Source organism: Pleurodeles waltl, chromosome 1_1 (assembly GCF_031143425.1).
Source record: "Pleurodeles waltl isolate 20211129_DDA chromosome 1_1, aPleWal1.hap1.20221129, whole genome shotgun sequence".
NCBI classification, from domain to species: domain Eukaryota; kingdom Metazoa; phylum Chordata; class Amphibia; order Caudata; family Salamandridae; genus Pleurodeles; species Pleurodeles waltl.
Window position 1 is genome coordinate 811,568,705 of NC_090436.1, and position 13,888 is coordinate 811,582,592.

The 13,888-nt window shown below is 50.8% G+C and overlaps 1 protein-coding gene across 5 annotated transcripts in view; it reads right to left on the bottom strand.

Annotated features, from left to right (window-relative positions):
* SMARCA2 (SWI/SNF related BAF chromatin remodeling complex subunit ATPase 2) overlaps nt 1-13,888 on the bottom strand; it is a 1,363,970-nt gene that overhangs the window by 1,266,727 nt on the left and 83,355 nt on the right. For all 5 annotated transcript variants that reach the window (XM_069228509.1, XM_069228519.1, XM_069228497.1 and 2 more), the window contains exon 2: nt 12,881-13,137. In XM_069228509.1, coding sequence (XP_069084610.1) covers nt 12,881-13,105 — 225 coding nt within the window. In that variant the 5' untranslated portion in view covers nt 13,106-13,137. The remainder of the gene's footprint in view (nt 1-12,880; nt 13,138-13,888) is intronic.

Here is a 13,888-nt window from a genome sequence, read left to right on the forward strand (position 1 = left end):
TCCACGGAATGCGTAGCGGACCCCAAGTGCGCAACTTAGTGCAGGGGGCATCTGTGTCTGTCATGTCCGCTAACTGTACCGGAGATCCATGTACTCAATATCCCTTTATTTCTCTCTCCCCCCCCCTTTTTGTTTGTCTTTCTGTGCTTGTGTGCATCAGCATCATCAGGCGGAGGAGAAGTGGCATCGGGGCAGGAGGGAGCTGCATCTCACATGGCCCAGGAGGGCCATGCCACAGAGTCAGACTGGACCAGTGAGACGGAGGGCGAGGGGAGCTCCACGACGGGGACGACTGGAGCCTGCAGCGACACGGACACGTCCTCGGAAGGGGGCTCCCTTGCGGGGGTGGCACCATCCGTGCCCCCCGCCATTACAGGTACAGCCGCCACCCAGCGCACCATCTCCGCCCTCCCAGCAGCCCCTCCTCGTTCGCCCCGTGCCCGCTCTGCCAGGAAGCCGGGCATCTCCTTCGCCCCAGGCACCTCAGGCCCTGCCCCTGTTACCCCCGCTGCCCTCAGTGAGGAGGTCATTGACCTCCTCCGAACGCTCATTGTTGGGCAGACTACCCTTTTGAATGCCATCCAGGGGGTGGAGAGGGAGGTTCATCGCAGCAATGCGTACCTGGAGGGCATTCATTCGGGTCAGGCTGCCCATCAGCGATCGTTCCAGGCTCTGGCCTCAGCACTGACGGCAGCCATTGTCCCTGTCTCCTGCCTGCCTCTACTAACTCCCTCCTCCCAGTCTCCTGTTCCTCTGCCTGTCCCACCCACACCATCAGACCAGCCTGCACACACCTCAACACCCAAGAGAAGCTCATCCAAACATAAGCACCACAGATCACCCAGACATTCACACACGCAACATTCCGATGCAGACATGCCAACAGTCACTACCACCTCTGTGACCCCCACCTCCTCGTCTCCCTCCTCCCTCCCTGTGACGTCTACACTCACACCTCCATTCACCTCACCATCAGCCAGTGTTTCCATCACCAGCACACCCTCCACTCCAGTCCGCACACGTGCAGTCACCATCCCCACTGCCATTTACACGTCCCCTGTGTCCTCTCCCACTGTGTCTGTCACCCCCTCTTCCACACCACACAAACGCAGCCACCCACCCACCCAACAGCCATCCACCTCACAACAGCCTATCCCTCCTGCACCTGCACCCAAAGACAGCAAACGTGACTCACCTACAACCACATCCTCTCCCTCCACTCCCATTCCCACTGTACCTACCACTCTCCATTGTCCCAAGAAGCTCTTCCTCGCCACTACTAACTTCTTTCCTGACCCTGAGCCCCCCCCTCCTTCTCGTCGGGGTAAGAAGAGCACCTCAGCCACCACCAGCCCTGCAGCCCCCTTGACAAGGGTGCAGGGGTATTGGAGCCCGCCAGCCCGCATGTCTGGATCTTCGCCCAGCAGCAAGGGGACAGCCAGCCCACCCTCTGGGAAGAGGAGCAGAAGGCGGAAGGGGCGCCGCAGGAGCCCGCCTTCTACATCCCCCCCGGACACCACCCAGAGACAGTCACCAGCCACAGCTCCAAAGGGAGGCAAGGGCCACAGGCCGACGACTAAGGAGGGCAAGGGCAGCAAGTTGGAGAGGTCAGGCAGCAGGCCTGCTGCCCAGGAGGAGCCCACAACCCCCATAGCCGCTGCCCCGGGAGGAACCGGCACAGCTGCCCCGGGAGAGCCCACCACCCCCATAGCCGCTGCCCAGGGAGGACCCAGCCCAGCTGGCCAGGAGGGCCCCACCACCCACAGCCCAGGTGGGCAGTGAAGAAGCACCATCCCCGCTGCCCAGGAGGGCACCACCAGGCAATTAGCAGTTGGCCATAGACCGTCCGCCGTCTCAAGAACCGCTGAACTGGGCCCCGCCGTCTCAAGAACCGCTGAACTGGGCCCCGCCGTCTCAAGAACCGCTGAACTGGGCCCTTCAAGGCAAGAACCGCTGAACTGGGCCCCGCCGTCTCAAGAACCGCTGAACTGGGCCCTTCAAGGCAAGAACCGCTGAACTGGGCCCTTCAAGGCAAGAACCGCTGAACTGGGCCCCGCCGTCTCAAGAACCGCTGAACTGGGCCCCGCCGTCTCAAGAACCGCTGAACTGGGCCCCGCCGTCTCAAGAACCGCTGAACTGGGCCCCGCCGTCTCACGAACCGCTGAACTGGGCCCTTCAAGGCAAGAACCGCTGAACTGGGCCCCGCCGTCTCAAGAACCGCTGAACTGGGCCCCGCCGTCTCAAGAACCGCTGAACTGGGCCCCGCCGTCTCAAGAACCGCTGAACTGGGCCCTTCAAGGCAAGAACCGCTGAACTGGGCCCTTCAAGGCAAGAACCGCTGAACTGGGCCCCGCCGTCTCAAGAACCGCTGAACTGGGCCCTTCAAGGCAAGAACCGCTGAACTGGGCCCCGCCGTCTCCAGAACCGCTGAACTGGGCCCCGCCGTCTCAAGAACCGCTGAACTGGGCCCTTCAGGGCAAGAACCGCTGAACTGGGCCCCGCCGTCTCAAGAACCGCTGAACTGGGCCCTTCAGGGCAAGAACCGCTGAACTGGGCCCCGCCGTCTCAAGAACCGCTGAACTGGGCCCTTCAAGGCAAGAACCGCTGAACTGGGCCCCGCCGTCTCAAGAACCGCTGAACTGGGCCCTTCAAGGCAAGAACCGCTGAACTGGGCCCTTCAAGGCAAGAACCGCTGAACTGGGCCCCGCCGTCTCAAGAACCGCTGAACTGGGCCCCGCCGTCTCAAGAACCGCTGAACTGGGCCCTTCAAGGCAAGAACCGCTGAACTGGGCCCCGCCGTCTCAAGAACCGCTGAACTGGGCCCCGCCGTCTCAAGAACCGCTGAACTGGGCCCCGCCGTCTCAAGAACCGCTGAACTGGGCCCTTCAAGGCAAGAACCGCTGAACTGGGCCCCGCCGTCTCAAGAACCGCTGAACTGGGCCCCGCCGTCTCAAGAACCGCTGAACTGGGCCCTTCAAGGCAAGAACCGCTGAACTGGGCCCCGCCGTCTCCAGAACCGCTGAACTGGGCCCCGCCGTCTCAAGAACCGCTGAACTGGGCCCTTCAGGGCAAGAACCGCTGAACTGGGCCCCGCCGTCTCAAGAACCGCTGAACTGGGCCCTTCAGGGCAAGAACCGCTGAACTGGGCCCCGCCGTCTCAAGAACCGCTGAACTGGGCCCTTCAAGGCAAGAACCGCTGAACTGGGCCCGCCGTCTCAAGAACCGCTGAACTGGGCCCTTCAAGGCAAGAACCGCTGAACTGGGCCCTTCAAGGCAAGAACCGCTGAACTGGGCCCCGCCGTCTCATGAACCGCTGAACTGGGCCCTTCAGGGCAAGAACCGCTGGCCCTTTGGCAGACGTGGCAGGGCAGGATCTATCTCGGGCAGGGCTGCAGGATGTCCTCTGGCCAACTTGCCTCCTCCAGTGGCAGTGGGGTCTGTTATGGACTGTATGGACTGTGGCTTTGCTCTCCCCAGGATGGCCCAGTGGGCAGGCCACCCACTGTATGGACTGTATGGACTGTGGCTTTGCTCTCCCCAGGATGGCCCAGTGGGCAGGCCACCCACTGTATGGACTGTATGGACTGTGGCTTTGCTCTCCCCAGGATGGCCCAGTGGGCAGGCCACCCACTGTATGGACTGTATGGACTGTGGCTTTGCTCTCCCCAGGATGGCCCAGTGGGCAGGCCACCCACTGTATGGACTGTATGGACTGTGGCTTTGCTCTCCCCAGGATGGCCCAGTGGGCAGGCCACCCACTGTATGGACTGTATGGACTGTGGCTTTGCTCTCCCCAGGATGGCCCAGTGGGCAGGCCACCCACTGTATGGACTGTATGGACTGTGGCTTTGCTCTCCCCAGGATGGCCCAGTGGGCAGGCCACCCACTGTATGGACTGTATGGACTGTGGCTTTGCACTCCCCAGGATGGGCCAGTGGTCATGGAGTCCCCTTGTGGATCTGGCGTCGTGTACTCAAGTGGCTGAGGTGCCCCCCCTTCCCTTCCCCCTGAGGTGCCTGTCCTATTTTCTTTCTGATGCCCCTGCAGTGTTCTCTCCGTGGAGTTCTTGTCGTGGGACTGGGCCTTGCCCCTTTGCACAGGACCCCTGTGATCCACGGACAGTGGTTGGACTACATTTAGTAGCTGTATATATTTTGTACATAGTTTATTTATTTATTTGGATTACTGGTGTCCATATTTCAATATATCTGGCCGTTTATGATCTCTTCTTTTGGTCTTTGCATTATTTCGGAGGGGGGTGGTTTGTGGGTTGTGACAGTGATCTGTGGGAATGCATTGATGTGTGTGTTGTAGTGGGTGTGGGTGGGTGGGTGTGTGCCGGTAATCTTTTCCCTCCCCTGTGTCGTAGGTGCAGTACTCACCGATGTCTTCCGCGCCGCCGGGCGTGCTCCTGGTATATGAGGAGGAATAGGAGTGCGGGGATGACCTGTAACTCTGGCTCCATACTGCCGGAATCTCGCGTGGAGTGCGTAGAGGTGAGCGTTTTCCCGTTCGTAGTCTGTTTCCGCCGTGTTCTTATCGGCGGTGCTCCCGCCCCGGAAAAGGTGGCAGATTGGTGGGTCGTAATAGGGTGGGCGGTACTTTGTCTGCCGCCGGGCTGTTGGCGGGAACCGCCGCGCTGTTTGTTTGTACCGCTGTGGCGGTCGGAGTGTTAAGTTGGCGGGCTGTGTTGGCGGTTCCCGCCAGGGTCAGAATGCCATTTTTAATACCGCCAGTCTGTTCGCGGTCCGACCGCCGCCTCTCCGCCGACCGCCAGGGTCAGAATGAGGGCCTAAGTGTGGAATCAACACAGCATCTCAGCATTTGTGTCAGTAGTAGAGAAAGGTAGTGGTAGAGAGAGATCTCTAAGAAGAGAAAGGATCAATAGGAAAAAGAAAGGTTAAAATAGAGCGAGGAAAAGTGAAATGAAGTGAATCTCGATAACCAGCTGTGTGAGTAAAGTAGTATAGAACTTGAGAAGAAGAATTAATCTATATGGAATTGTTTAAAACATCGAACTTGGAGATCTGCACAAGGGAACACCAAGAGAGCCAGGTGGAGTTGCCCCATGTAACCGGGAGTGTCTAGGGAGCAAGATAAGGACCTGTATGTGGGCAGCAGGGCCTAAGTGTATACATTTCACATAAGGGGGCAGACAGCGGTCACCAGTGTAATCCTAAAAAGAGAACAAATTAAGTATATTCAGCTCATTCCTTGTTGGTTTGGTTATGATGCTTTAGGGCTGACAGATAATAGTGCCAGGTGCAGAGGTCCCATCACACACCTAAAGCCGCTCATCAGTGTCTCCACGGCAGTGGAGGCCAGTCTGGATGGTTGTTTTGATGAATCCACCGAAGGCAGATGGGAGGTATTGCGATGCAGGAATACGGCTACCCGCTGCGGTGACGTGAAGATGTGATCTTTATTTTGGAAGGAGATGCAGTGTTGGGCTGGGTATAGCATAGTGAATGGAGGCAGAGCGTAGCTTTTGTTTGATTTGTACAGACTTCCTCTGTGCCTCTTGTATTGCCATTGTGAAATCAGGGTAGATGGTCACCATGTTGCCTTCCAATTGCAAATCCCATTTAACCCTTGCCAGGGGAAGGGCCATATCTTGATCTCGGTAGTTAAGCAGTTTGGCAAGATTAGGAGGGAGATGCCAAGGTCCGATGTGCCAGTTCGACAATGAGCAGTTTTGAGAAGGATTCCGCTCCGAATAATGTAATTAACAGTCTTGCTTCTTATTCCTCTAGGTTACCAGTATTAGTAGATTCTGGAATTCCCACTATTCACAGATTATTTCTTCAGGCTGTGCCTCCAGGTGCTCATTTATGTCGGCTATAACCTTCAGGACCTTCTCCATCTGCAGCATATGTTCTCCCCGGATGGAGACAGTGTCCTCCACAGTCGATATTCGCTGTTCAGCTTCCATTAAACGGCTGTCATGTTTCTGTAGTTTGTGCATGACGGCGTCCATGCGAGCACACATGCCATCCATTTAAGTCTCGACTGAGGTTAGGCTCCACTGCATGGCCAGGAGTAGAGCTGCCATGTCTACATTCTCATCAGAGGTTTCTGGAGGAGTGTCATCTAGTGTTTTTGGCTCCAGAGGCAGGCTGGCTACATTCGATTTTTCTCATGTCAAAATTAATTTTGGATTGTGGCCCGTCCTGTTGCCCATATTGAAATCGTGAGGAAGGAATCACTGAAGGCAGGCAGTAATGCAGGTTCACGACATCTAGGACCCAGGCTGTCCTCGTGTATTTGATACTATTATGTTATTGTACTATGTTGTTACTTTATGGAGACAGCCAAAGCAGGAGGAAGTGGCAGGTCTCAGGCTGTTCTAGTCTTGCTGCTGGAAATAAATCAAGCTGGTCTGGGCCAGGAATCAGCAGTGTGGCAGTTCACAGAGGCCCAATCCCACCTCACCCCCCATTAAGGCTGTTGTCCAGTTAGGGGGGACAAGGGGACACTATGGATGCCATATCTTAGCATGAAGCCCAGCTCGTATGGCCCGAGAGTGAATGATGAAGTTTCGCAGTTATGTGTGCCAGATATCCAGTGCTTCTACAGCCTATTCGTACAACGGGCGGTGATGTTGCAAAATCAGGGGGTGCTGGTAGCTAGGCATCAGGAATGATCATGCACCATCTCCGTGCCACTCAGCTGCTCCGCACAGACCAGAGATTGTGTCAGGTCTCTGAAAAGAGTTACCTGTCTCCCTCGATTAAGCAGCTGTACAGCAAGGGCCTGTCAAGCAGCCCCCAATTATGGGTCAGGCCTCCACTGCTATCAGCCTCTAATACACCCCAGTAGCCACATGTGTGAAGCAGCACAGTACACCGATCCGGCTCTCCCACTTGCGCCTAGACCACTCACCTTTTGCTGTGCAGGCTTGCCATCACGCCAAGCAGGTAGGCCGCATCCCACCCCAACCTTCAGCCAGGTTCCACCACTAGTCCAAAATCCATTGGGTAGTGGTGTGTGGGGGACACATGACAGGGCAAAATCAAGTCAGTGGCGGTAAAGGACACAAACGGGCGGAACGATTATAAGTCGTGGGTCCTCATACAGCAGGCGAGCAGCTTACACCCATCGATGTCCGCAGCGACTGTGTTCAGGCCCTTGTGGCATGCGCCATTATCGCGCTGCATATCTAGGTGTAGGGAGGTGGTTACACCAGTATCCCAGATTCAGCACTCATTATTTGTGCAGTTCTTGTGTTCCACAATCATTTACTCCTCAAAGGGAACTTCGTTGGGGCCACATACAGGAGGATTCTGACGGAATTTTCCCCAGACTGCAGAAGTCTCACGAAGGTGCGGCCATCTAGCGCGCCAACTCTCTGTCGCCCCTCCTCCTCAGAGTCTTGATTCTGAAATCAGGACATACGTTCATATTGCAGGTAATTACCCAACAAACAAGTTGTTGGTGTGGCAACTTCTCAAGTGACAATTAGTGAAGGTGAATCGTCTACAAAACTATGGCGTACATTAGTAACAGAGTCGTACCTTTTGATAAAATATCATTAATTGAACATCAAACAAAACACCCCAAATACACCCCACCCCATTGCCGTCTGTCATTTTTCCCATCCATTGTTGTAACTGGCAATTACATTGCCCCTGGGTACCACTACTGTGATTTGCGATTATTGTGAGGAATGCCATCTAAATTGGTATAGTATATAATCCCAGCCCATAAATGCTGCTTGATTATTTGAGGACTCCACTTTGGCGCTGAGGCTATCACTGGCATTAAGGGAGAGGAGAGGTTGCATATTGCGCAGAATATTGTCCCAAAAGTGGCTATGTGGTAATTCTTCAGACCAAGCACGTCCTCTCTATGTAAGGCCATGCTCTCCACATGCGACCAATTAAGCTTTAAGGCGCTCCCAGGCTGTGGACGATGGTGGGTCTGGGGATTTCCATCTACGGATAATGAGGCGGTTAGCTGCTAAGAAGCCTTAATCTAGGAAACAGGAGGTCACTCTGGTGTTCTTGTTTCTATGGAATAAACCCAGAATACAGATTTCCCATTTATGGAGGTCTGGGCGACCGGTGCAGGTGGTTTCGAAGTAATGCTGGTCCAGTATATATGTAAGCGGAGGCAAGACCAGAGTATATGAAGTGAATCAGCATCCACAGAAGAGCAGTGTGGGTATGTCGCTTCTAGTCTATGATAGAATTTGTTTATGTTTGCTGGTGTAAGATAAGCGCAGTGTATTATGTATAGTTAAAGGAGTCTAAAACGGGCATATCTCAGGTTTTCTAGAAGGGCAAGCCACTCCTTTTCAGTGGAATGTCGTAGTAGGTCTATTTCCCAGCTTTGTCATAGGTTAAGAAGCTGTGGGGTGGTGTGAGAGCAAAGTGAATCAGAGAATTAAACATCTGCCCCTGACCAGTACATATAGATACTGTATCAGAAGGTGTATATGTGGTTCCGGGATAATGTCTCCCCAGTGATGTCTCAAACTGGCTAGTAATGAGGTATGAAGCAAAAATTCCCCAGGGAGCAGGACATCTTGCTCCATTAGTGTTAGATACTGCACGAGGACAACATCCCTATATAAGTTCCCTAGTGTATGAATACCTGCTGTGTGCCAAGGTAGCAGCTCGTTCATTGTCAAGTAGTTTTCAGGTTGTGGTGTACCCAGTAGGGCCAGCCCCAGTGCGTAGGGCGTTGCATGACTGGTGATGTGTAGGCATCTGTGAAAGCAGATATACGCAACCCCCAACAACAATGATGTGGGGTTCCACGCCTTGGCACACATGGGTGGAACAAGTGCAGAATTTCAGACAATGACCAGTTGGGGAAGGATGTGGCTGTGTCCGACATATGCAGTTCTGCCATCCAATTGGCTAACAACTGAATCTGGGAGGAGAGAGGGAAATGCTCAAGATGTGGTGCAGCCAACCCTCCCTTGTCTGTGGATGTGCAAAGGTTCGCCAAAGATAGCCTGCATTTCCATTTTCCGGGAACTGCTTGTTCAATGCACAAAAGAAAGATCCAGGGATGCGTACTAGGAGATTTGTGAAGTGGTATAACAAAAAAGACAGTGCCACCATCTTTAACAGTGCCACTCTTCCCACCACCACTTCTCTCTTATAGATGTTACCAGTTCTCTTACAGATGTTACCAGCTTTGTGACATTGCCCTCAAACAGGTCAGACATGGTACGATAGACCTTTATTCCCAGGTATCTAAATGTGTGTCATTGCCAGTTTAATCGTGTGCCGGCCAATGTAATTTGAGGATCAACTACTTCTAGCTGAAAAGGAAACAGACCGGATTTTTCCCAATTCACTCACAGTACAGAAAGAGTGGCAAATTGGTTAAAGGTGGTAGTGATCGTGTCATGTATGTTGTGTGTATCTTTTATGTAAAGCAACATATTTTCAGTGTACAGATATGGCACGTATTCCATCCTCCAGCGGAATGTCCCATTGTATTCCTCCTTGGTGCAAGGCTAGTGGTTCAATGGCCAGTAAGAATAAGAGTGGTGACGGAGAGCATCCCTTTCTTGTTTTTCTTTGTATGTTGTTGATGGCAGCTGAAACAAGGGGTCCCGTTATGACTTTGATTAATGAGGCTGCATGGAGAAAACGCACTAGTCAAAGAAAGCGTTGGCCCAGGCCATATTGGGATAGTGCAGCAAAGAGGTATTCCCATTCCAATGATTCGAAGGCTCAGACTAGGCACCCGGACCGGGGCCAGGAGTTTCGTGCATAGGTCATAACTCTGAAGAAGCACCACAGATTTAGAGAAGTGTTACACCCTGGGACAAACCTATTCTGATCTGGGTGCACTAAGTATGGGATCTTAGGCGCCAGCCATTCCGCAAGTATTTTTGCTATGATTTTATAATCAGTGTTGAGCAACGCTAGCTGTCTGTAGGATCCGACAAGGAGTGGATCCCTATTGGGTTTGGGCAACAAAATGATAAGTGCCTCCCTTTGGGAGGGAGACAGGCTGCCAACAGCCAAAGCTTCTTCATACATGGCCAGTAAGCGAGAAGCCACTTGTCGCATACGTCTTATAAAAATCTGCTGGCAATCCATGAGGGACTGGAGATGTGCCTATGGCTAACGCTGAAATTGCTTCTTTGATTTCAATAAGTGTAATTGTTCCATCTAGAGCCATTCTCTGGTTCATGGTGATGCGAGGTATCTGCAAAGTGTCAAAGTATGAAATGTATGCTTCCGGGCTTGCATTCATGGTTGACTGGTAGACCTGAGTGTAGTGTTGTGTGAATTCATCATGTATAGCAGTTTGTGTGTAAATTATATGGTTTACATCTACCCGTAGTGCCACTATGCGTCACTGAAGTTGTTCCTGGAGGACAAGCCACCCTAAGGAGTCTTCCAATGCCCTATCAGCCGTGGCATGTGTGCGCAGCATAATTAAGACAGCGCAGTCTATCTTGCAATGTAATGTGCTCACATCGTGCTGCTGACAGTTCTCCTGGTGCGCTGGGTTTGTTCACTACTCTGGTTAAGAGTTCCAAAACGTGTTTTCTAATTTGGTTATGTGTTTGTTAAGGTGTCTCATGATTCCCTGTATGCCCATGCAGTGCCCTCTCAACATCACCTTGAAAGGTGTGTGTGTGGGGGTGTGTGTGGGGGTGTGTTGGTGTGGGGGGGTGTTGGTGTGTGTGTGTGTGTGTCTGTCTGTGTGTCTTTTCTTCCCTTCTTCCCTCTCCCCCCGCCCCCATGTATTTCATCAAAATAATGGAGAGGAGCAGTGAAGGAGTGCCAACAAATCTATCTATGGGGACATGTAGGTCATGGGGTGTAGAAAAAAAAAGGAGTACACTCTTGTATCTGGGTTCCAGAATCACCATATGTCAACCACTCTCCACTGGTTAAGCCAATCTGTTAGCATTTGATGGCCGTTGGCTGTCAAGGGCCAGATGTCCTAAACATTTCAATGACACAAAAGCTCTGATTCGGAATTGCAACCGTAAAAAGGCTTTTTTAGATGGACCATTCTTATTTTAGAAATCAGGAACGTTTTTCAGACTCCTAAAATGGGATTGTAAATGGACACCATTCGTATCTGGAAAGCGGTTTGTTGTAGGTTTCCAAATAAAGAATTGGTATGTTTTGCAGCCATAATCTGGCCACATTGAAAAGTGACCAGGACCTCTAAGAAGGCAGTTTGTTGGGAAAATATACACGCTGCCACCGCCAATTCATAAATATATATTACCAAAAAAAGGAAAAAAACGTCTTTTTAAACACAGTTTTATTTCAGAAAAAGGGCTGCATTAAAAAAGGCTTTAATTAACAGCAATCACAGACATGGTGGGCTACTGACCCCAGCAGGCCCCCAGCCTTGTGATGACCTCCAAACGTAGTGAGGTGCAATTTGCGACCTATGTTATTAGTATTCATGAAGTAGCTCAGACTGCTATCCACTACAATTTGGAATTTGAAGAAAAGATCTAATAAAACATAAATAGATTCTCACTTTTTTTTTTACTGGTTGCACAAAATAGTAATTTACAACCAATAGTTTGCTACCATTTTTTGTACACCCGCTCCTGAATTTTTAAAAATATAAACCTATAAAATATGTCCTGGCGTTATATGATACAGGTATTAAAATGAATCTGATAGAGATGCTCCTACAAAAGACAAGCATAACATTTATTTACCCAGTGGCAACAGTTTGTCTTGCCAGTTCCAGTAAAAATCAAATGATGTCATTTACATTTCACATTGGCAATAAAAAACCTTCAATTAGAAAAATAATAATTAAGTTATCGTACATTTCATGCTGTTAAGCAGAACATGTTTAGAATGTTTCAATAGAGGCTAAGTACAACAGTACGTTTAGCCCCTTAGCAAGGGTGAACAGTCATTGCAACAACCCACAAACATCATGAACAGAAAGCAAGTCTGAATAAATAGTAACAATCAGGGCCTCATTATGAGCAGAGCCAGCCCGCCAAACTCTTTGGGCCGGAAAACCGCAACACCAGTTTTCCGCCCGTTGGCCCTACTCCGAGTTTCCCGCTGGCCCAGCGAGAAACTCATCACATCGCTTGCTCGTAATAGACCTGGCAGCAGTGTTGCAGTGTTGCAGTGCGTCAGGTGCAACAGCACTGGTCGCGCTTTGCACTGCGTGTAATTCAGGGGGGCTGTTTATGGAGCCCCTGGGAGCCCTTCTCCGCCAGCCTTTGCATGGCAGTGAAACCCCCATGCAAAAGCCGGCAGAGAGGGGACTCCTAATACCCAGGGCAAGCGCTGCCCTGGTGGATTAGGACCTCCGGCACCGCCAGGCTGTCGACTGGCAGCAACCTGGAGGTTCTGGCGGTCAGACTGAGGCGGCTCCACCTTGGTCATAATGTAGAGGCCGGAACGCTGCTTTGGCGGCGGTCTGACCGCCACCACAAGTCTGTCGGGACCAGAAACACCAGACTCGTAATACAGGCCTCAGTCTTTTGGAGATATTAAAAAGACACTGAACAATCCTATGCTGGCAATAGCTTCTTCACCAATTAGCAGCCCTCTTTGTTAATGTCAATCAGGTTTAAATTCACAATTCAAAGTGAGGTCAGTATTAGTCAAAACAAACTAGAAGAATGTACATACAATTCATTGGAGAAGTTTCATTGTTAATCAGAACATTACTTAATCGTTTTCACTACTGTCCCTATGCATCCACCTCAAAAAGCTGAGGAAGAAAGCCTGCAGCTTTGTTAGACAAGAGATCACAGAGATAAGAATAAAAACACGTTTTTACTTTAGGTGATACTGTATATAATAAATGTTGAAAAAACGATTCTCTCAAACACTCTGTAAAGTACCGATTCCTGCTGCGAGCAGATGAAAGAAAACTCAAGCTCTTAACTGATTTCTCCTTGGTTTACCTTATGCATTTGATGCATGCCTTCTGGTGGATAATCTGATGGTCCCAGGGTTGTCATTGGATGGGGTACACTGGGCGGACCAGGGCTAGGCCCCATCATGCTATGTACAGAACCAGGTGAGGGTCCAGGCCCAGGGCTAGGCCCTAAAATAGGGCCAGGGGAAGGGCCTGGTCCAGGAGAAGGACCGGGGTGAGGCATTCCGCCAGGATCTGTTGGGGTGGACATCTGATGCAAGGCTTCCACCAAACAGTTTCACTCTGAAAAAAAGAAGTTAAAACATGATCAACTTCATACAACTATTGGTCAAAAGAGCGTCTTTGATAAGAATTGTTTTGAAAAAATTTCAATGGGGCACACATAAAATTGTTAAATGCTCATTAATGTACATATGCTTGAAATTCATTAGTATTCAAAGTAAGCATATCGTTTTTTAATATATTTACATCACCAGTGCTGAGCACTAATAGTTTAAAACATTATGTGTGTGATGTACTTACAATGGAAGGGAGCATGAGTTAGGCAAATGAGTACAGTCGCCAAACAAATAATTGGTGCCATATACAATAACGAATAACTTACTAAAAGCAGACCTTTAACTAAAGAGACTGCACAGAATCCCAAAGCCTTTGCCACGCATACCAGATTAGAATAAACCGAACTTTTGCTGACAACACAAAACATTCTCGACATAGATAGCTGTTACACTGCCTTAGTGAAAAATGTACTGCAGGAACTTATCACACCATTGCATGAATACTGGCACTTTACACCATGACTTTCACGTTTTTATGGAAACTACTACACTTGCCAGCAAAGATGCCACAAGAAAAGGTAATTTACCATACCTTTGCTAATGTTCCGTCTGGTGGGGACTCTAACTGCACGTTCCTCAACTTGTGACTATCCCCCAGATGCCAAACTGGATTGGGAAACCAAAATAGCAGTGTGTCTGCATGCCGATAGGTGTGCCAAGGAAGAGCCACCTATGCGCGATTATCCCAGATCCTT